The sequence below is a fragment of the Cotesia glomerata genome, linkage group LG5 (assembly GCF_020080835.1).
Source record: "Cotesia glomerata isolate CgM1 linkage group LG5, MPM_Cglom_v2.3, whole genome shotgun sequence".
NCBI lineage: Eukaryota > Metazoa > Arthropoda > Insecta > Hymenoptera > Braconidae > Cotesia > Cotesia glomerata.
Window position 1 is genome coordinate 24371484 of NC_058162.1, and position 24459 is coordinate 24395942.

General features: G+C 26.4%; 2 protein-coding genes across 4 annotated transcripts in view; one reads left to right on the forward strand and one right to left on the reverse strand.

The window, feature by feature from the left end:
* LOC123265286 (dual oxidase) overlaps positions 1-8576 on the forward strand; it is a 32742-nt gene extending 24166 nt beyond the window's left edge. The window contains exons 12-17 of the mRNA XM_044728972.1: positions 853-1165; positions 1279-1653; positions 3039-3256; positions 5271-5732; positions 6870-7025; positions 8251-8576. Of these exons, the coding sequence (XP_044584907.1) occupies positions 853-1165; positions 1279-1653; positions 3039-3256; positions 5271-5732; positions 6870-7025; positions 8251-8508 (1782 nt within the window). The 3' untranslated portion in view covers positions 8509-8576. The remainder of the gene's footprint in view (positions 1-852; positions 1166-1278; positions 1654-3038; positions 3257-5270; positions 5733-6869; positions 7026-8250) is intronic.
* A 44-nt stretch (positions 8577-8620) lies between these two features.
* Positions 8621-24449, reverse strand: LOC123265294 (dual oxidase maturation factor 1). Of its 3 annotated transcripts, XM_044728988.1 has the most exons (11): positions 24342-24449; positions 24092-24267; positions 21082-21375; positions 20697-21002; positions 19670-19839; positions 16492-16549; positions 16173-16307; positions 15829-16051; positions 11458-11669; positions 11173-11371; positions 8622-8888 (listed from the first exon to the last, which is right to left on the reverse strand). In XM_044728988.1, exons 5-11 carry the CDS (start codon positions 19832-19834, stop codon positions 8726-8728), a joined length of 1155 nt encoding a protein of 384 aa, XP_044584923.1. In that variant the 5' UTR covers positions 19835-19839; positions 20697-21002; positions 21082-21375; positions 24092-24267; positions 24342-24449; the 3' UTR covers positions 8622-8725. The 3 variants fall into 3 exon arrangements, with proteins under 3 accessions (XP_044584924.1, XP_044584923.1, XP_044584922.1); XM_044728987.1 differs by having other exon boundaries at positions 20697-21375; positions 24122-24267; XM_044728989.1 differs by lacking the exons at positions 19670-19839; positions 20697-21002; positions 21082-21375; positions 24092-24267; positions 24342-24449 and adding an exon at positions 23125-23150 and having other exon boundaries at positions 8621-8888.
* Positions 24450-24459: the final 10 nt, after the last annotated feature.

The following is a 24459-nucleotide window of genomic DNA, read 5'->3' on the forward strand; positions in this document are numbered from 1 at the left end:
AGAAAACCAAACTAAAAAATATAAAATAAATTTAAATTAAGAATAGTGTTAAAAATTTCAATAAATATAAATTAATAATAGTGTAAATAAAAAAAATGTATTTTATTTTAAAAAAAGCGTGAGGTGCATGGTGTCAATAGTTATAAATATTTTATTGACAGATATGAGTAGAGTGATTATCATTTTGATAATATCTTAAAAAAGCACCCCACGCTTTTTAAAATAAAATACATTTTTTATTTACACTATTATTAATTTATATTTATTGAAATTTTTAACACTATTCTTAATTTAAATTTATTTTCTATTTTTTAGTTTGGTTTTCTATAAAAAGCGTGTTTTTAGTTTTTTTAAACTATTATTTATTTTTTACTTTTTAGTTTGGTTTATTTATAAAAGCGTGATTTTTAGTTTTTAAACTATTATTTGTTGATTATCAAAAATATTCAGGCGCGCAAATTACCCACGGAGAGTTACATACTGACATACTGACATACAAGTGAAGCTAATAAAAAATAATTATTTATAAATATTATAAATACGGGGAATCAGAGTTCGATTTCGGAGAGGGAGCCTGAGAAACGGCTACCAGAACCAAGGAAGGCCGCAGGCGCGCAGATTACCCACGGAGAGTTACTGACATACTGACAAACTGACAAACAAACAAACTGACATACAAGTGAAGCTAATATAAAGCGTGTAATAAAAAGAAACGAAGAATTAAAAAAAAAAATTGATCATTTTGATAAAAAAAAAATTAACATGGGTTGAAAAAATTACCAATTAAAAATCAAATACAGTTTATTAAAACAATATAAATGTTGACGATGAAATACATATCGAGTGTCGTAGGATGCTGGACTGGAAAGCAAGGAGAGCCTGAACTACAACGACTTCAAATTGATGATGAACGAGTACAAGGTTGATTTCGTAGCAATCGGATTAGATTGCAAGGGAGCTAAACAAAATTTTCTAGACACCTCAACAAATGTCGCACGTATGACAAGTTTCCACATCGAGCAGCTGCCTTCGGAGGCCTCTAAATGCTGGATAAGAAAGCAGTGGGACGGGGTCTCCACTTTCCTCGAAGAGAATCGTCAAAATATTTTCTACTTGTTTATCTTTTACGTCATTACTATCGGGCTCTTCGTCGAGAGATTTATACGTAAGTATCTTTAAATAGCTCCTCAACAACTCTAGGCACATGTGATACCAATAGTACGCTAATAATAATAATAATAAATAGTAATAAAATATGTTGATATTAAACTTGCTCAGATTACTCGTTTATGACCGAGCACACGGACCTCAGACACATTATGGGCGTGGGTATAGCAATAACCCGGGGCTCAGCAGCCGCCCTGTCGTTTTGCTACAGCCTTCTTCTGCTAACGATGTCACGAAATCTTCTAACGAAGCTCAAAGAATTCTCGATCCAACAATACATACCGTTAGACTCTCATATCCAGTTCCACAAAATTGCTGCCTGCACGGCACTCTTTTTCTCCGTGCTACATACTGTGGGACACATAGTCAACTTCTACCACGTGTCTACCCAGCCTACTTCTCATCTTCGTTGTTTGACGAGTGAGATGAACTTTCCGAGTGACGCTCGGCCCACTATTTCCTTCTGGCTCTTCCAGACAATTACCGGTATTATAATTTAATCTATTATGTTTGCACTGAGAAAAAGAAATTTTTTATTGACACTTAAATTTATGAGACATTAGACATTTTTATAGCAATTGAATTATTATTAGAAAATTTCACGTGAAAATTAAAAAAAAAATTTTTAAGAATTTTTTATTAAAATTGATTTTTTATAAAAATTTAAAAAATTTCAAACTTTTTTTTTGTCTGAAAAATTATTCAAATTGATTAAAATAATTTTTATGATATTGACACTGACAAACATTAGAAATTTTTATAGCAATGAGATTATTATTTAAAAAAATTTAATTAAAAAATTTCATATGTAAAAATTGAAAAAAAAAATTTAGAAGCATTTTTTTTTTTTATTAAAATTCATTTTTTTTATAAAAATTAAAAAAATTTACTGTTAGTTGCAGTATCATAATGTCTAACAAATTATTTGAATTGATTAAAATAATTTTTATTTCATTCAAATGAAGTTATTAATATTTTTGCTTAAAATAATTAAAATAGATATTATATATATTTGTGTCAAAAAATTAATATATTAAATTTAGAAAAATTCTTGAGTGAAGAAATCTTCTTTTGAGAATTTTTTACTGACACTGAAATTTATGATAGACATTAGAAATTTTTATAGCAATTAGATTATTATTAAAAAAATTTAATTAAAAAATTTCACATGTGAAAATTAAAAAGAAAATTTTAAAAGCATTTTTTTTTATAAAAATAAATTTTTTTTAATTAAAAAAATTTACTGTTAGATGCAGTATTATAAAATACATATTACCGTTTTAAAAATTATTCAAATTGATTAAAATAATTTGTATTTTATTCAAATGAAGCTATTAGTATTTTTCTTTAAAATAATTAATGTATATTTGTGTCAAAAAATTAATATATTAAATTTAGAAAAATTCTTGAATGAAGAAATCTTCTTTTGAGAATTTTTTCTTGACACTAAAATTTATTACACAAACATTAGAAAATTTTATAGCAATTAAATTATTATTGAAAAAATTTAATTAAAAAATTTCACGTGTGAAAATTAAAAAGAAAATTTTAAAAGCATTTTTTTTATTAAAATTGATTTTTTATAAAAATTAAAAAAATTTACTGTTAGCTCAATTTTAAAAAAATTCTTGAGTGAAGAATTCTTGTCTGACCGTAATTTTTTTTTCTCAGTGTCAAATTAGTATATAATTAAGCAAAAAAAAATTTTTTTTGCTTGAATAATTACCGAGCTACTGATAGTTAATTCTATACAAGTCAATGCCAGCTTAAAAATCTTATTCCATTAGTATTACAAACAATTACTATTGTAAAGATAAAATATCCATCAACTCCTATCTCTCGATGACTAATTGTGGGCTTTTTAAATTTAGGTGTCACTGGCATCCTGCTGGTCGTTGTAATGACGATAATCTTCGTGTTTGCTCATCCGACAATCAGACAAAAGGCTTATAAATTTTTTTGGTCGACCCACAGCCTCTATATTTTATTATACGCGCTGTGCCTGATTCACGGATTAGCAAGGCTGACAGGCGCTCCAAGATTCTGGATTTTCTTTGTTGGCCCAGCAATTATTTACTCTCTGGACAAAGTAACTATTTTTTTTTTAAATTATAAATAAGGTAAAAGCCCCAATTATTGACACTCTAAGAGACAAAGTTATGATTTGATTTTTTTTAAGCAATAAAATATCAATATCGTTGAATTTTGTTTGTGGTAATGTCTCAAGTAATGTTTTTACTAATCAATTTCTTTTTTTAAAATCATAATCACTGATATTTACTAATTAATTTTAACTAGTTATTGACACCCATTATTTAAATATTATAAAGCATACAATTTATTTCGATTATTCAATTTTATAAATTTTTCATATATTGTTAATTAAAAAAAAAAGATCATATTATTAGATGAAGAAATTAATTTAAACTCGGCATTTAAAAAAAATGCTTTTCTAATCAAAGTTGTTAAGAAAATAAACGTTCGTAAGCTGGTTTGATGAACTGGTGCTTTTATTTTTTTTTAATAATTAATATTTAATATTTTGAACTGAGTAATTTTTTTCAATTTTTTAATTAATTAGAATTTAATTAAAATTTATATGATAGTTATTATTATTACAGATGATTAAATATATTTAAAAATAATTCAGTGTGTCAATATTTAGACCCCTGTCAATAATTGGGGCTTTTACCTTATTTACTAATTAATTTTAAATACTTAAATAGATTATCCAGATACACCAATTATTGGCAGGTTAAAAAACTGATTGATCTAATTATTGACATACCTTCACCCCAATTATTGACACCTATACTAAGCATGCTTAGAATCATCTGCTTTTTCTTATTTATCCAAACTTATTATTAAGTAATCAATTTTATTAAAGTTTATTAATAATAATTTCCATAAATGATTAATTACTTTCAAAAATATAAAAATTTATTTTAAAATAATTTATTTAATCAGAAGAGTTCAAACTCTTACAGTTAATTTTGTAGATTAAAGTCAAAAAAAGGCGTGATAGCGCTGTCGAATGGCTGTCAATATGAGCTTCAACTTAAAAATTATCAACTAGTTATTGACACCCATTATTTAAATATTATAAAGCATACAATTAATTTCGATTATTCAATTTTATAAATTCTTCCTATATTGTTAATTAAAAAAAAAAGGATAGAAATGAATTTAAACTCGGCATTTAAAAAAAATGCTTTTCTAATCAAAGTTGTTAAGAAAATAAACGTTCGTAAGCTGGTTTGATGAACTGGTGGTAACTTTATTTTTTTTTAATAATTAATATTTAATATTTTGAACTGACAGTAATTTTTTTCAATTTTTTAATTAATTAGAATTTAATAAAAATTTATATGGTAGCTATTCTTATTACAGATGATTGAATATATATAAAAATAATTTAGGGTGTCAATATTAAAATCCCTGTCAATAATTGGGGCTTTGACCTTATTAAGTAATCAATTTTATTAAAGTTTATTAATAATAATTTCCATAAATGAGTTATTACTTTTAAAAATATAAAAATTTATTTAAAAATAATTTATTGAATCAGAAGAGTTCAAACTCTTACAGTTAATTTTTGAAGTTAACGTCAAAAAAAGGCGTGATAGCACTGTCGAATGACTGTCAATATGAGATTCAACTTAAAAATTATCAACTAGTTATTGACACCCATTATTTAAATATTATAAAGCATACAATTAATTTCGATTATTCAATTTTATAAATTCTTCCTATATTGTTAATTAAAAAAAAAAGGATAGAAATTAATATAAACTCGGCATTTAAAAAAAATGCTTTTCTAATCAAAGTTGTTAAGAAAATAAACTTTCGTAAGCTGGTTTGATGAACTGGTGGTAACTTTATTTTTTTTTAATAATTAATATTTAATATTTTGAACTGACAGTAATTTTTTTTTAATTTTTTAATTAATTAGAATTTAATAAAAATTTATATGATAGTTATTCTTATTACATATGATTAAATATATTTGAAAATAAATTAGAGTGTCAATATTTAGACCCCTATTAATAATTGGCGCTTTTACCTTTAATTATAAATTGAATTTACTGTAAAAATTATTCCAGATGGTCAGTCTGCGCACCAAATACATGGCACTAGACATTATTGAGACAGAATTGCTGCCCTCCGACGTGATAAAAATAAAATTCTACCGTCCGCCAAATTTAAAGTACCTATCTGGCCAGTGGGTACGTCTAGCGTGCTCGGTCTTCAGGTCTAACGAGTTTCACTCGTTTACATTGACCTCTGCACCACATGAGAACTTTCTCTCATGCCATATCAAGGCCCAGGGTCCATGGACATGGAAGCTTAGAAACTATTTCGACCCGTGTAACTACAATCCGGAAGACCAGCATCCGAAGATAAGGATCGAAGGCCCCTTTGGCGGAGGCAATCAAGACTGGTACAAATTTGAAGTCGCAGTTATGGTAGGCGGCGGAATTGGTGTTACGCCTTACGCTTCTATGCTTAATGACCTCGTTTTCGGTACCTCTACCAACAGATATTCCGGTGTCGCTTGTAAAAAGGTAATAAGTATCACTTTATTTCTATAAAACTGAATTCAAGAGATATCTACCAATTTTTTAAATTTTTATAACAATTATATTATACTTAAAAAAAATTTACCAAAAAAATTCCTTTTGTAGAAATTTTAAAAAATTATAAGTGTAAATTTTTAAAAATATTTTTAGGTAGATTTCTATAGAAATATAACTATTGTAGCCGGTCTCATGTTGTAATTTTAGGAAAATTTTATCATAATATGTTTTATTTCATCGAGTAATGTCGAAAAATGGCATTGGCTCAAAAGTTTATATATGTATTTATGTATGTATATTATGGTGGCGCCATATTAAAGCAAATTTTAAGGGAGTTGGGAAAGAACGGATAGGGGAAAGGGGGGACCTACTCAGTGGGAATTTTTCCGTAATTGAAAAAATAATCAGACAGCCCAGACTGGGAATCGAACCCAGATCTCTCGGTTACGCGCCAAGGGCTCTACCAGTTAAGCTATCCGAGACAAGTACTGGCTACTTTATTCAGTCACGTATATATTTATTATTATGTTAGGGTGGCCCAAAAAAACCGACTATTTTTTTTTTTAGTCTCGAGTGAAAAATTGTTAGTTTTTGATCTTTTAAGATCCCTCTCGAAAAGACAGCTCAAAAAAAAATTTTTAAGAGGTCACTCCAGATTTTTTAAAATTTCAAAAATCGAACGTTTTTTTTTTTTAATTTTTTTTCTCGTTACGGTATAATTTTATAGACTAAAAAAAAATAAGTTTCTGAAAATTTGAGTTCAAAATTAAAATTTTGAAAGGTTGCTCATAATTTTTTTTGATATTTTTTTAAATTTATTTCGTAGTTCAAAAAATTAAAAATAAATTAATTTTTGGCTTTTCTCATCAAATAACTTTTATATTTTCAATAGTCCAGAAATCTACTTATCCATGTCAGATGTGGGCGAACAGCATTTTTTGTAAATATATTACGCCATAAATTTTTTATGATTAATGGACTTTCTCGTGTTATCCTTCATCGGAATAATAAAATAAGCAATTCGACTTGCACTATCTTGATTAAAAAAAAAGAATTTAAAAATAACTTCTGGATATTGTTTTTTTTTATAATTTAAATTAATATATCTTCTTATTTATATTTAAGGTTTATTTCCTCTGGATTTGTCCCTCCCACAAACACTTCGAGTGGTTTATCGACGTACTGAGAGACGTAGAGCGTAAAGATGTAACAGACGTTTTGGAGATTCATATTTTCATAACCCAGTTCTTTCATAAATTTGATCTACGCACGACGATGCTTGTAAGTAAAAGTTACAGTTTTATATGGATTGTCATATTGATGCTAATTATAATTTATATTATTAAGAGAATAAGCAAAATTCTGTTGAAATGATCTTGCTATTGACATTTTTAAAGATATAAGCTCATCCCGATGTTACACTTATCAAGACCTTTTATTTGAGTACCCACATCAATTTTTCATATATTTTATATATTTATATATTTCACAAATACAATATATATATAAAATATATAAAAAATGCTATGTGGGTACTTGAATGAAAGGTCTCGATGAGTGTAACACCAAAATGAGCTTATATCTTAAAAAATGTCAATAATTAAGAAATGACATTGTATCTTGTGAAATATTGACATTTTTGAAGATATAAGCTCATCCCGATGTTACACTCATCGGGACCTTTAATTTGAATACCCACATCAATTTTTCATATATTTATATATATTATATATATGTATATATGATAAATATATCAAAAATGCATGTGGGTACTCAAATGAAAGCTCTTGATGAAAGTAACATCGGGATGAGCTAATATCTTTAAAAATGTCGAAATTTTACAAAGTACAATATGATTTCTTAATTAATGACATTTTTAAAGATATTAGCTCATCCCGATGTTACACTCATCGAGATCTTTCATTTGAGTACTCACATCAATTTTTTATATATTTATATATATTATATATAATATATGTATGTATATATGAAAAATATATCAAAAATGCATGTGGGTACTCAAATGAAAGCTCTTGATGAGTATAACATCAAGATGAGCTTATATCTTTAAAAATATTAATATTTAAGAAAGTACAGTGCAATTTACCAAATATCTTGTGAACTATTGACATTTTTAAAGATATAAGCTCACCCTGACATTACATTCATCAAGACCTTTCATTTGAGTACCCACATCAATTTTTCATATATATATATATATATATATCAAAAATATATCAAAAATGCATGTGGGTACTCAAATGAAAGCTCTTGATGAGTGTAGCATCGGGATGAGCTTATATCTTTAAAAGCGTCAATATTTAAAAAAGTACAGTGCAGTTTAAAAAAAATCATTATTTAATAAAGCAAAATTTTATTTATTTATAGTTCACAACTCACGTCAGTCACATAGTTACTGCACGGTTGCTAGTAATATATAATAATAATACTTAATGTAAAGTAAAAGTCTCATTAATAAACATGAATTTTCTCTTTTTTTCTGTAGTACATATGCGAGAATCACTTTCAAAGGCTGTCAAAGAAGAGTATTTTCACCGGACTGAAAGCGATAAATCATTTTGGGCGGCCTGACATGACGTCATTCCTTAAATTCGTCCAGAAGAAACACAGTTATGTCAGCAAAATTGGGGTATTTAGCTGCGGGCCACGTCCATTGACCAAAAGCGTGATGTCCGCTTGCGATCAAGTTAATAAAGGCCGTAAATTGCCCTATTTTATCCATCACTTTGAAAATTTTGGATAATAGCTGGCTTAATATAGGCCTTAATATTTCAATTATAGTTTGTCAATTTGTAAATAATTTTTAATTAATTAAATAAATAATTTATGATCGCTAGATTTATTTTTTTTATTATTTTTAATGGCACTAATACTAAATTTAAATACTAATTATTATTATTAACTATCTAATTAAATTCATTTGCGCTAAAAAATTGACTATAAAATACTTTGTTGAGCATTCAATTTATTCTCCGTGAGATTGGTGGAAATGGGTACGACCAGTTGGCCTTGTTTGATTCATCACTATCACGATGTAAGTCTGACGAGGACTCGTGAGATATATATCCACGGTTAACTATCCCTTCGTGGAGTTTTTTATCGCTTCCCTTGGATGGTAATTGACTTGAATAATTTTATATTATTAATTATTTGTTTTCTGGTTTAATTTTATTTTTTTTTTCAATTTAATTCAAAGTTAAGAAAAATTTCAAGGACATTTAATGGTACTCTCTACTTTTCAATATTGAAATTTTTTTATCGTAAATTACAATATTTAAAATATAAATTAAATCACTTAGCTATAATTTCGTAAGATCTCTTCAATAACTAAATATTATTAACAAACAGTTAACTAAAGTTTATAAATAACTTCCAACTAATCTGCCATTTTGAATAATTAATATCAGCTCAAAATTTATTTATCTCATTTATATTATTGAAAAAATAAGAAAAATTTTGTTTTCAGAAAATTTAGTGTCATTGCAAAGGTCTTGATTTGAATTTGTGCCTTTTCAAGGTTTCATATCATTCTCACCGATAGTCAATTTATTATGATAAATATTTACGCTGCATTTAAAAATTTTCTTCTCTAGCTACATAATTAAGAAATGACCTTGTATCTTGTGAACTATTGACATTTTTAAAGATATAAGCTCATCCTGGTGTTACACTCATCAAAACCTTTCATTTGAGTACCCACATTAATTTTTCATATATTTTATATATTTATATATTTGACAAATACCATATATATAAAATATATAAAAAGTACCATGTAGGTACTTAAATGAAAGGTCTCGATGAGTGTAACATCGAAATGAGTTTATATCTTAAAAAATGTCAATAATTAAGAAATGACATTGTATCTTGTGAACTATTGACATTTTTAAAGATATAAGCTCATCCTGGTGTTACACTCATTGAGACCTTTCATTTGAGTACCCACATCAATTTGTCATATATTTATATATATTATATATATGTATATATGAAAAATATATAAAAATGCATGTGGCTACTCAAATGAAAGCTCTTGATGAGTATAACGTCGGAATGAGCTTATATCCTTAAAATATGTATGTATATATATGAAAAATCTATCAAAATGTATCTCTATACACATAATTAAGAAATGACCTTGTATCTCGAGAACTATTTAAATTTTTAAAGATATAAGCTCATCCCGATGTTACACTCATCGAGACCTTTCATTTGAGTACCCACATTAATTTTTCATATATTTTATATATTTATATATTTGACAAATACCATATATATAAAATATATAAAAAGTACCATGTAGGTACTTAAATGAAAGGTCTCGATGAGTGTAACATCGAAATGAGTTTATATCTTAAAAAATGTCAATAATTAAGAAATGACATTGTATCTTGTCAACTATTGACATTTTTAAAGATATAAGCTCATCCTGGTGTTACACTCATCGAGACCTTTCATTTGAGTACCCACATCAATTTTTCATATATTTATATATATTATATATATATGTATATATGAAAAATATATAAAAATGCATGTGGCTACTCAAATGAAAGCTCTTGATGAGTATAACGTCGGAATGAGCTTATATCGTTAAAATATGTATGTATATATATGAAAAATCTATCAAAATGTATCTCTAGACACATAATTAAGAAATGACCTTGTATCTCGAGAACTATTGACATTTTTAAAGATATAAGCTCATCCCGATGTTACACTCATCGAGACCTTTCATTTGAGTACCCACATCAATTTTTCATATATTTATATATATTATATATATGTATATATGAAAAATATATGAAAATGCATGTGGGTACTCAAATGAAAGCTCTTGATGAGTGTAACACCGGGATGAGTTTATATTTTTAAAATATATATTATATATATGTATATATGAAAATATATCAAAAATGCATGTGGGTACTCAAATGAAAGCTCTTGATGAGTGTAACATCGGAATGAGCTTATATCTTCAAAAATGTCAATAATTAAGAAAGTACAGTGCAATTTAACAAAAGTCATTATTTATTAAAACAAAATTTTGTTTATTTATAGTTGCTAGTTATATTTCATATTTAATTTATAATAAATGCAAGTAAGTTTATTATAAATTTTTAAATTGTCAAAATTATTACTATAGTCTTCTTTTGAAAATTAGTAGTTTAATTCATTAATTTATAACTAATAAATAAAACTGCAGTGAGTTTATGAGTTATAATATTTACAGTTATAAAATTTATTGAAAAGTAGAAAGCGCCACTTAATAATTTCGTCAGAACAATGACGATAAAAAGAAGAAATGTAAGTATTATTAATATTAATAATAAATGAATAAATTAATAATAAATATTAATATTAATAATAATAAATAATCAATAATATTAAATAAAGTAAAATTTACCTGGAACTTCTTTGATCGTAAAGATTTTCTTTAACTCTCGGAAATTTCTGTGGTATATTTCTCGTATCAAAGCTCTCCTCAATAATAACATGCCTGTCATAAGGTGTGTCATAATCAACTTCAAGGATCGTAGAAAATTGATGAGGGAAAATCAGGTCAATTATTGTTATAATAATTCCGCTGAGCAAACAGCTTGATCCTTGAACGAATAAATTTATAAGCCATGAAATTCTTTAATAATAATAATTAATAATAAATCACAAGGTAGCTGTAAAAATAAATTACCAGCGACAAGGACAAGCCAATAATTCCACCCGAAACTGAAGACAAGTACCGAGCCATCTACGTGAGCAATTAACGGCTCACAGGGCAGCAGTGACCAGTAAATTAAATTGGTAAACAGCATAAGTATACCGGTAAATATCATGCTATAGGCTCCGTATCTTGGGACCACAACCAGTAGGAGGTTCATTAATGACCAGGCTGCGAAACAAGTCCTGTAAATTTTTAATTCTTAGATTATTAATTATAAGGTTAAATAATAAATAATTAAAATAATTTACTATGTGATTCAAGATTTACAGATTATAAATAAGAAAATTTTGGCTTGATGTTTTTTTGATATTTATGACACTATAAATAGTTTCGGTACTTTTTTAGAACAATAAACTAGATCTAGAAAATTAAAAAATTGCACTTAGAATTTTTTAGATCACCTAAATATGGAATTTTTTAAATAAATTTTTCTTGCCATAATTTATTAGCTAAAAAATTTCTAAAAATTATCAGATGTCTCTCATTTACACTATCATAAATTTTTTTCATAATAATTTTAGTTATAAAATTCTAAAAAAATTTCTAATGTCTGTCAACTTCAGTGTCATATAACTAGCAACCTGCAGTCACTATTTGACTTCTGAGATTTACGGATTATGAATAAGAAAATTTCGGCTCAATGATTTTTTGATATTTATGACACTATACATAACTTGAGTACTTTTTAAATAAATTTTAAAAATAATAGTGCTATCACAGGATCAATTACAAATAATTTAATGGTCAAATGTGACGGAACAAATTTATAGGAACCGACAAACTATTAAAAACTCCTCCAAAAACTTGACATAAAAAATTGACTACTAAAAAATATATAAAACCAAAGGGCACTAATTCTTATCAAGACCTTTCTGATGATACCAAATTGAACTATAAAAATTCTTTTAAAAATAATACGCTCGTCACAAAATTTTCCTTACTCTCTCAATTATTTAAATCATAAATGACTATCGTTGAAAAAATATCAAACTCAATTTAAGATAAAGATATACCCGTTAAAAATTTTTCTTACTTTCTTAATTATATAAATTAATTTTTAACATAAAACCACATTGACTTGTACAAAACAAAATAAATAAATAAACAAATTTTGTTTATCGCGAAATTCTAATCTATTTATAACTACTTCGAAAACTTATCATAATAAATTAAAATTTTAGAAAAAGAAGTGAAACATTTAAAAGGCACTAATTTAGATCTTGACCTTTCCAATGATACTAAATTTAATTCAAAAAACTCATTTTATCATATAAATATGCTGGACATAATTCTTTTTACACTTTCAATTATATCAATATGAAAGGATCAATTACAAATAATTTAATGGTCAAATATGACGGAACAAAAATATAGAACCAACAAACTATTAAAAATTCCTCCAAAAACTTGACATAAAAAATTGACTACTAAAAAATATATAAAACCAAAAGGCACTAATTCTTATCAAGACCTTTCTGATGATACCAAATTAAACTATAAAAATTCTTTTAAAAATAATAATACGCTCGTCACAAAATTTTCCTTACTCTCTCAATTATTTAAATCATAAATGACTATCGTTGAAAAAATATCAAACCCAATTTAAGATAAAGATATACCCGTTAAAATATTTTCTTAGTCTCTTAATTATATAAATTAATTTTTGACATAAAACCACATTGACTTGTACAAAACAAATTAAATAAATAAACAAATTTTGTTTATCGCGAAATTCTAATCTATTTATAACTACTTCGAAAACTTATCATAATAAATTAACAATTTTAGAAAAGGAAGTGAAACATTTAAAAGGCACTAATTCAGATCTTGGCCTTTCCAATGATACTAAATTTAATTTTAAAAACTCATTTTATCATATAAATATGCCCAAGACAAAATTCTTCTTATTCTTTCAATTATATCGATATGAAAGGACCAATTATAAATAATTTAATGGACAAATGTGACGGAACAAATTTATAGAACCAACAAACTATTAAAAACTCTTCCAAAAACTTGACATAAAAAATATATAAAACCAAAAGGCACTAATTCTTATCAAGACCTTTCTGATGATACCAAATTAAACTATAAAAATTCCTTAAAAAATAATAATACGCTCGTCACAAAATTTTCCTTACTCTCTCAATTATTTAAATCATAAATGACTATCGCTGAAAAAATATCAAACCCAATTTACGATAAAGATATACCCGTTAAAAATTTTTCTTAGTTTCTTAATTATATAAATTAATTTTTGACATAAAACCACATTGACTTGTACAAAATAAAATAAATAAATAAACAATTTTTGTTTATCGTGAAATTCTAATCTATTTATAACTACTTCGAAAACTTATCATAATAAATTAACAATTTTATAAAAAGAAGTGAAACATTTAAAAGGCACTAATTCAGATCTTGGCCTTTCCAATGATACTAAATTTAATTCAAAAAACTCATTTTATCATATAAATATGCTGGACATAATTCTTTTTACACTTTCAATTATATCAATATGAAAGGATCAATTACAAATAATTTAATGTAAAAATGTGACGGAACAAATTTATAGAACCAACAAACTATTAAAAACTCCTCCAAAACTTGACATAAAAAATTGACTACTAAAAAATATATAAAACCAAAAGACACTAATTCTTATCAAGACCTTTCTGATGATACCAAATTGAACTATAAAAATTCTTTTAAAAATAATACGCTCGTCACAAAATTTTCCTTACTCTCTCAATTATTTAAATCATAAATGACTATCGTTGAAAAAATATCAAACCCAATTTACGATAAAGATATTCCCGTTAAAAATTTTTCTTAGTTTCTTAATTATATAAATTAATTTTTGACATAAAACCACATTGACTTGTACAAAATAAAATAAATAAATAAACAAATTTTGTTTATCGCTAAATTCTAATCTATTTATAACTACTTCGAAAACTTATCATAATAAATTAAAATTTTAGAAAAGGAAATGAAACATTTAAAAGGCACAAATTCAGATCTTGACCTTTCCAATAATCCTAAATTTAATTTAAAAAACTCATTTTATCATATAAATATGCCCAAGACAAAATTCTTCTTATTCTTTCAATTATATCGATATGAAAGGACCAATTATAAATAATTTAATGGACAAATGTGACGGAACAAAAATATAGAACCAACAAACTATTAAAAATTCCTCCAAAAACTTGACATAAAAAATTGACTACTAAAAAATATATAAAACCAAAAGGCACTAATTCTTATCAAGACCTTTCTGATGATACCAAATTAAACTATAAAAATTCTTTTAAAAATAATAATACGCTCGTCACAAAATTTTCCTTACTCTCTCAATTATTTAAATCATAAATGACTATCGTTGAAAAAATATCAAACCCAATTTACGATAAAGATATACCCGTTAAAAATTTTTCTTAGTCTCTTAATTATATAAATTAATTTTTGACATAAAACCACATTGACTTGTACAAAACAAAATAAATAAATAAACAAATTTTGTTTATCGCGAAATTCTAATCTATTTATAACTACTTCGAAAACTTATCATAATAAATTAAAATTTTAGAAAAAGAAGTGAAACATTTAAAAGGCACTAATTTAGATCTTGACCTTTCCAATAATCCTAAATTTAATTTAAAAAACTCATTTTATCATATAAATATGCTGGACAAAATTCTTTTTACACTTTCTATTATATCAATATGAAAGAATCAATTACAAATAATTTAATGGACAAATGTGACGGAACAAATTTATAGAACCAACAAACTATTAAAAACTCTTCCAAAAACTTGACATAAAAAATTGACTACTAAAAAATATATAAAACCAAAAGGCACTAATTCTTATCAAGACCTTTCTGATGATACCAAATTAAACTATAAAAATTCTTTTAAAAATAATAATACGCTCGTCACAAAATTTTCCTTACTCTCTCAATTATTTAAATCATAAATGACTATCGTTGAAAAAATATCAAACTCAATTTAAGATAAAGATATACCCGTTAAAATATTTTCTTAGTCTCTTAATTATATAAATTAATTTTTGACATAAAACCACATTGACTTGTACAAAACAAAATAAAGAAATAAACAAATTTTGTTTATCGCTAAATTCTAATCTATTTATAACTACTTCGAAAACTTATCATAATAAATTAACAATTTTAGAAAAGGAAATTAAACATTTAAACGGCACAAATTCAGATCTTGACCTTTCCAATGATCCTATATTTAATTTAAAAAACTCATTTTATCATATTAATACTAGACAAAATTTTCTTATTAAATTATCTTAATTAAGGTGACTTACCACAGCATTATCGAGGCATAATGCCCAGCTTCCCGGTACTTAGCGCCCCAGGAAAACCCTTCTTGATGAAGGCTAAAGTACTCAGCCAGCGAAATGATTGGAAAAGGCGCTCCACGATAAAGAGCCTCGCGGAATGACTCACTCATTTCTGTGGGACTTCTCCACCAAAACCTTTCATTGTACTCGACGTCACCGATTATATCGGTGTCCGTGTAATTAGTCACTAATTAAAACAAACAATGAGCCATTAATTAAACCCATCAATTATTAAATCAGGCTGTTAACAGCCTGATTGATTAATTTAATTAATTAAATTAATTAAATAGCAAATAGCAAGCACCCACAGCTATAAGTTATATTAATATGCATGAGTCCAATGTACCCTCCTATTTCGGCTGGCGTCCGGTACCTGGAGAAGACGCTGTAGCTGCTGAGGATCGAGGACGAGGTCGTGTGCCAGGTGGAGCCATATTGCGCAACTATAACGGAACATACGGGGCTTGAATAGAAATCATTTATTACGCAATTATCATCCGCGTAATAAAAATATAAATATTTATCTTTATAAGGTGAATTTTTGTTTATATATTTACTTTTTAAATGCTTTATTATTATATTATGATTATTAGGTACGCTCTTTATTTTATTACTTTTTATACTGACCTTGGATACTTGTTCCAACGAAGAGGCTGAGAGTTACCGTCAGAAATGTTGTTATTCTCTGTAAAAATTTTATTATTAATATTTTTTTTATCTAAATACATTAGGGGCATTCCATGCAAAATGGAAAAATAACTAAAATTTTAAAATTTTTCTAATTCATTCTAATTTAGTCCTAATTATTAAAAGTTTATATTTTACTAATTTGTAAAGAAAATTTTTAATCAATAAGAAAATCGAATACTCTCCTAGTAACTTTTCAGCGGTACTAACTTGTATCCGGGTCAAATGTTGTTTCAATAGTTTTAACAACAAATTCATTTTATCTTTGTTATTAACTAACATATTTATTATTATAATTTTAAGAACAAATTTTTTTATGTTCGTTATTAATTAACACCTAAGTTTATCAAGATCGTGTTGTCAGCATGCTAAATCCATTATTTGTGTTTTTTAATTAGTTTCTTTTAATTATCCTAAATAATTTATAGTTAAATATATAAACAATAATGTTTCTAAGGTTGAAATAATATAAAAGTCTTTTTAATAAACAACTTGTAGACATTTTGTACTTGTCCCACCAGTCACAATAAAAAAAATTTTTTTAATTGTTTCTACGCAGGTAATCAGTCTAATTCTTCATAATATTGAATGTTTGTAGGATAAATTTAGTATTGAGAGGGAAGTCTTTTTTAAAAGTTTAGTGGTCGAACTGAAATTGGACTTTAAGTATACCTCTAGTAAGAGAGAAGGATTTTTTCTTAGTCCCACCAGTCACACTCAGTCAAATGATAATTACGAGAAACTTAAAAAGTAATCGAGGTTTGTTGACAAAGGGATGTTGTTAATTAGTTATTCTTCTATATTATAAGATAAATTTTACTATAGGGGCGTTTCATGCGAAATGTGAAAATTAAAATTAAAAAATTTCTTTAATTCATTCTAATTTAGTCCTAACTATTAAAAGTTTATATTTTACTTTGTAAAGAAAATTTTTAATCAATAAGAAAATCGAATACTCTCCTAGTAACTTTTCAGCGGTACTAACTTGTATCCGGGTCAAATGTTGTTTTAATAGTTTTAACAACAAATTCATTTTATCTGTGTTATTAACTAACATATTTATTATTATAATTTTAAGAACAAATTTTTTTATGTTCGTTATTAATTAACACCTAAGTTTATCAAGATCGTATTGTCAGCATGCTAAATCCTTTATTTGTGTTTTTTAATTAGTTTTTTTTAATTATCCTAAATAATGTATAGTTAAATATATAAACAATAATGTTTCTAAGGTTGAAATAATATAAAAGTTTTTTTAATAAGCAACTTGTAGACATTTTGTACTTGTCCCACCAGTCACAAATACCTGTCCCACCAGTCACAATACAAAAAATTTTTTCAATTGTTTCTACGTAGGTAATCAGTCTAATTCTTCATAATATTGAATGTTTGTAGGATAAATTTTGTATTGAGCGGGAAGTATTTTTTTTCAGTTTAGTCCCGAGTAAAAACAGAATTCCGCCGCACCACCGCCGCAACACCGCTGCACGGCTTTTTAAGCGCCGCACCATCGCTGCACTACAGCCGTGAAAATTTGGGTTATTTTACAAGTGCCGTATCACCGCCGCACCACCGCCGTGACAAGTAAAGAATTTATCTATTCGCCGCACTACCGCCGCATCAGCGCCGTGACAAGTAAATAAATTTCTATTCGCCGCACCACCGCCGCACCACAGCTGTGACGCGCCCGGGTAAAAATAAAATTATTAATTTTTACGAAAAAATAATAAATTTCGTTCGACCGCCGCACCACCGCTGCACCACCGCCGCACCATACCACTGTTTGATGGTATATACATTGAAATAATATATTCGTTGATCATTCAAATAGCTTAACTAAATTTTTTAAGTTAAGTATGGCTTGCAGTGCAGTTGGCAATGTTCGAGACTTCCATACAGACGATCCAGGTTCGAATCCCATCACAGTTCAATTTTTAAAATTCTTTCAGAGTATTTCAATAGGCGTACCGCTTCTGTGCAACCCGAGGATGAAATTAAAAATCTACATCAACAATACGACTAAAAAAATCAATAATTTCGCGGTGCTTTGGCCTGATTTAAAAAAAATTTTTTTTTTTAATATTAGGCATTCGATTAAAAGGAGGTTGATCAATAGGTCTTACATAAAGATTTCTAGTCGCATTATTTATTAATTAATTATTGCGTGATAAATTAATTATGATACCATTTTTTGTGAAATTGTAGGTATGATTTAGCATTGGTGCGGCGGTGGTGCAGCGGTAGTGCGGCGATGCTAGGGGGAGTAAATTTTTAACGTGCGGCGTAATAGTCCGCCAAACGGCGGTCATGCAGCGGTGGTGCGGCGGTATGGTGCGGCGGTGGTGCAGCGGTGGTGCGGCGGTCGAACGAAATTTATTATTTTTCCGTAAAAAATAATAATTTCTTTTTTACTCGGGGTGGTCGAACTGAAATTAGACTTTAAGTATACCTTTGGTAAGAGAGAAGAATTTGTTCTAAGTCCCACCAGTCACACTCAGTCAAATGATAATTACGAGAAACTTAAAAAGTAATGGAGGTTTTTGACAAAGGGACGTTGTTAATTAGTTATTATTCTATATTATAAGATAAATTTCACTAGAGTATAAGTTTCAATCACATAATTATATATAATTGATGGAATTCCAGAGTCAAATGTCCCACTACTATGGAATGCCCCATTAATTGATATTTACTCAATAGATTTTTTTTTTATATAATTTACAGATAAAATAATAAAAATTAAGTTAGCCGACATCTAAAAATTTAGAGAATTTTTTTTTATTGGAAAAATTGTTACAAAAAAATAAAAATAAAATTTCGTTTGAAAAAAACGTGAAAAACTTTGAGTGCAATTTTTAAAAAATATTTTTTTGTTCCAATTTAATAATTAAAAAATCAAAAACGTCGGCTAATTTCAGTGTTGTGATAAAATTTATAATACTAAATTTAGCCGACATTTTTAGTTTAATTTTTTTTCAATAATTAAATTAGAACAAAAAAATTGCACTTTAAGTTTTTTAATTTTTTTACAAATGAAATTTTTCTTTAATTTTTTCAATGAAAAAAAATTCTTAAAATTTTCAGATGTCGGCTAATTTAATTTTCATATAAAATTTACTTCTTTGCGAATCCCCGGGAAGATAATGAGGAATGCTGTGAATATTGTTACGAAAATAACAAATATTGTTATTAAATGCACGTCTCCGGTAACTGGAGTTCGATTACTCCAACTGTATAGTGTTGGGCCACCATCATTGCGGAATGCATCAAACCATCCCTTCATTTTGACTGAAATAAAAAATATTTTATATTAATAATAAATCTGATAATTTTTTATTTTATTTAAAAAATTAAAAAAAAAAATCTACATGTAATTTTTAAAAACTGTCCAAAGAATATATAAAAAATAACACTTAATTTAGCCAACATTTTTTTTTCAATAATTGAATTGGAAAAAAAAAATATTTATAAAAAATTGTATTTACAGTTTTTTAAGTTTTTTACCAATCAAATTTTTTTTTAATAATTTTTTTAATGAAAAAAAATTCTTAAAATTTTTAGATGTCACTCAACAATTTTTGATTCTTTTTTTAAATTAAAAATTAGAACTAAAAAACTATTTTAAAAAAATTCCACATATAATTTTTTACATTTTCTACATGTGAAAATTTTTATTTTAATTTTTTAAAAATTATTTTTCAACAAAATAAATTATAAAAATTTTTAAATGTCAGCTAATTTAATTTTTATCTTAATTTTCATAGATAAAAACACTATTAGAAGAAATAAAAAAAAATGCCGGTTTAAATTTTTGTTTTAATTTTTTAAAAAATTATTTTTCAACAAAATAAATTAAAAAAATTTTTAAATGTCGGCTAATTTAATTTTTATTTTAATTTTCATAGATAAAAACACTAAAAGAAGAAATAAAAAAAAAATGCCGGTTTAAATTTTTGTTTTAATTTAAAAAAAAATATGTTTTAACAAAATAAATTAAAAAAATTTTTAAATCTCGGCTAATATTATTTTCATCTTAATTTTCATATATAAAAACACTAAAAGAAGAAATAAAAAAAAAACCGCCGGTTAAATATAATTTATTTTTATTAAACCGAGAATTCTATCCTAGTCACCTAAATACTTACAATCCACGTGGGTATATAATTCAAAAATAAATTCCTCTGGCAATAAATTTATTAACAGTAATTTGAATGCATGAGTATATAAGGTTCCTTGAACTCATGCTCACGTCTGAATATCACACATGTACTGATGTCACTAAGCACGTAGACACGGACAACATTACTTTCACGTAACTTTTAAACAAACGTTTAACAATAGCTGCTGAAACAATTCTTTCTTCTTTTTTTGAGAAGAAATCTCTTTAAAATAATTAACCAGAAAAATTCTTGATTGTTTCAGGCATAATTAATAGAGCTTTTTATCCCAACCTACGAAAAAAAAAAAAAATATAAATACTGAGCCAAAAATTATATTAAAAGTGTAAAGTAACAGGTGATGACAATGTACCGCTTGCAAAGTGGCTCAAAGACTGACCCAAGTAGGTTAACAGGTATCCAGTTGAAAGTGGCCTCCAACGTAAGGCAATAGGCATAACAAGTAGAAGGGAGAGTTACGCTTAGTGGGAGATGTAGTTATCGAGGCATATCCTTTATGCATTCACGATCTTTATTCAACATTGTTTTTACAACATCCTGGTAGCTCGCCTCTGTATGCCTAATCATCGTTAATCATCGATGTCTGCTCTATTCTGTTGTAATTTTTTCACAATCGTGATGACGTCTTCGGAATTACCTCTATAACCTTCTCCAGCATAAATAGTAGGATAGAATAGCGTTTTTAATTGTATTAAAGTGTGTGTTTTACAAAACTGTATTTTTGACTTATTTTAAGTATTTACAATGATTTTTATACCCTTTCATACGCGGAAAGAACAAGATGACACTGGATATCATCCCAGATTATACTGAGTGAAAAAAAATTTCAGATAGTAGCTAGTATAATCCAGATTATAATGAGTATAATCCAGATTATAATGAGTATAATCCAGATTATAATGAGTATAATCCAGATTATAATGAGTATAATCCAGATTACAATGAGTATAATCCAGATTATAATGAGTATAATCCAGATTATAATGAGTATAATCCAGATTACAATGAGTATAATCCAGATGACAATGAGTGTAATCCAGATTATAATGAGTATAATCCAAATTACAATGAGGGGCATTCCATGCGAAATGGAAAAAAAATAACTAAAATTTTAAAATATCTTTAATTCATTCTAATTTAGTACTAATTATTAAAAGTTTATATTTTACTAATTTGTAAAGAAAATTTTTAATCAATAAGAAAATCGAATACTCTCCTAGTAACTTTTCAGCGGTACTAACTTGTATCCGGGTCAAATGTTGTTTTAATAGTTTTAACAACAAATTCATTTTATCTTTGTTATTAACTAACATATTTACTATTATAGTTTTAAGAACAAATTTTTTTATGTTCGTTATTAATTAACACCTAATTTTATTAAGATTGTGTTGTCAGCATGCTGAATCCTTTATTTGTGTTTTTTAATTAGTTTTTTTTAATTATCCTAAATAATTTATAGTTAAATATATAAACAATAATGTTTCTAAGGTTGAAATAATATAAAAGTCTTTTTAATAAACAACTTGTAGACATTTTGTACTTGTCCCACCAGTCACAAATGCCTGTCCCACCAGTCACAATAAAAAAAATTTTTTTAATTGTTTCTACGTAGGTAATCAGTCTAATTTTTCATAATATTGAATGTTTGTAGGATAAATTTAGTATTGAAAGGGAAGTATTTTTTAAAAGTTTAGTGGTCGAACTGAAATCAGACTTTAAGTATACCTTTGGTAAGAGAGAAGGATTTGTTCTTAGTCCCACCAGTCACACTCAGTCAAATGATAATTACGAGAAACTTAAAAAGTAATGGAGGTTTTTGACAAAGGGACGTTGTTAATTAGTTATTCTTCTATATTATAAGATAAATTTCACTAGAGTATAAGTTTCAATCACATAATTATATATAATTGATGGAATTCCAGAGTCAAATGTTCCACTACTATGGAATGCCCCATTAATTGATATTTACTCAATAGATTTTTTTTTTTATATAATTTAAAGATAAAATAATAAAAATTAAGTTAGCCGACATCTAAAAATTTAGATAATTTTTTTTTATTGGGAAAATTGTTACAAAAAAATAAAAATAAAATTTCGTTTGAAATAACGTGAAAAACTTTGAGTGCAATTTTTAAAAAATATTTTTTTGTTCCAATTTAATAATTAAAAAATCAAAACCGTCGGCTAATTTCAGTGTTGTGATAAAATTTATAATACTAAATTTAGCCGACATTTTTAGTTTAATTTTTTTTCAATAATTAAACTAGAACAAAAAAATTGCACTTAAAGTTTTTTAATTTTTTTACAAATGAAATTTTTTTTTTCATTTTTTCAATGAAAAAAAATTCTTAAAATTTTCAGATGTCAGCCAATTTAATTTTCATATAAAATTTACTTCTTTGCGAATCCCCGGGAAGATAATGAGGAATTCTGTGAATATTGTTCACACCTTTGGTAAGAGAGAAGGATTTGTTCTTAGTCCCACCAGTCGCACTCAGTCAAATGATAATTACGAGAAACTTAAAAAGTAATGGAGGTTTTTGACAAAGGGATGTTGTTAATTAGTTATTCTTCTGTATTATAAGATAAATTTCACTAGAGTATAAGTTTCAGTCACATAATTATATATAATTGATGGAATTCCAGAGTCAAATGTCCCACTACTATGGAATGCCCCATGAGTATAATCCAGATATCATTTAGTATGATCTGGATTTTTCTATCTACTATCTGAAATTTTTTTTTACCACAGATATCACTGAGTATAATCTGGGATGATATACAGTGTCATCTTGTTCTTTCCGTGTACTTATATAGTAACTTTGCTATTTCTGCTCCTCTATACCAATTAATTAATTTGTATAGTTTAACAATTTCTATAAAATATCTATAATCTATATAATAATATTAAATATTTCTATAATTTATAAATACAGACTTATTACTATTATTATTACTAATAAGTATCATTATTAAATATAATGTAACTATTATTTCTTTTTTCTAATTGAACCTGCTTAATGGCTGTGCTGTAGGGTTCAGTGCATTGTTTAAAATAAAATATAGTATCTATAAATAAAAATAAAATGAGCCGACATCTAAAAATTTTTATGATTTTTTTTATCAAAAAATAATTACAAAAAAAATAAAAAAAATTTTTTTATTTGTTAAAAACTTCAAAAACTATAAGTGTTATTTTTTAAAAATATTTTTTCGTTATAATTTAATAAATTAAGCAAAATAAAAAAAAATAAAAATGTCGGCTAACTTTATTATTAATATCTATAATTGTATTTCGATATCAGAATTTTTCTGACATCCTATATTGCAACCATTCTTTTTAAACAGCCTTTAAATCTCACCTAAATATATACAATCCCTATTTAAGTCACCTTTTAACATTGCTATTAATTTTTCTTTTGTTAGCTCGCCCTCTAGGTCATTTACCCACTTGTTTCTTGCTTTCCAGCATAAATAGTCTTATAATAATAAAAATAAAATAAATAACAGAAGAAGAAATAAACGAAGACAAGCCGACCTGAAAATAGCAAAAAATGATTAAAATTTGGATCAAATTTTCCAGCACGTGGGTAGAGCCAAGGAAGCGATTACTCTAGTTGAGCCGGTCATTGGTCTATTTCCCAGATGATGGGCCAGGAAAAAGCTCACAGCTTCTGCTAGTATCAGTATCAGTGTAGTCGTCTTGATGTCTTGCTCGAGAGAAGCCGGC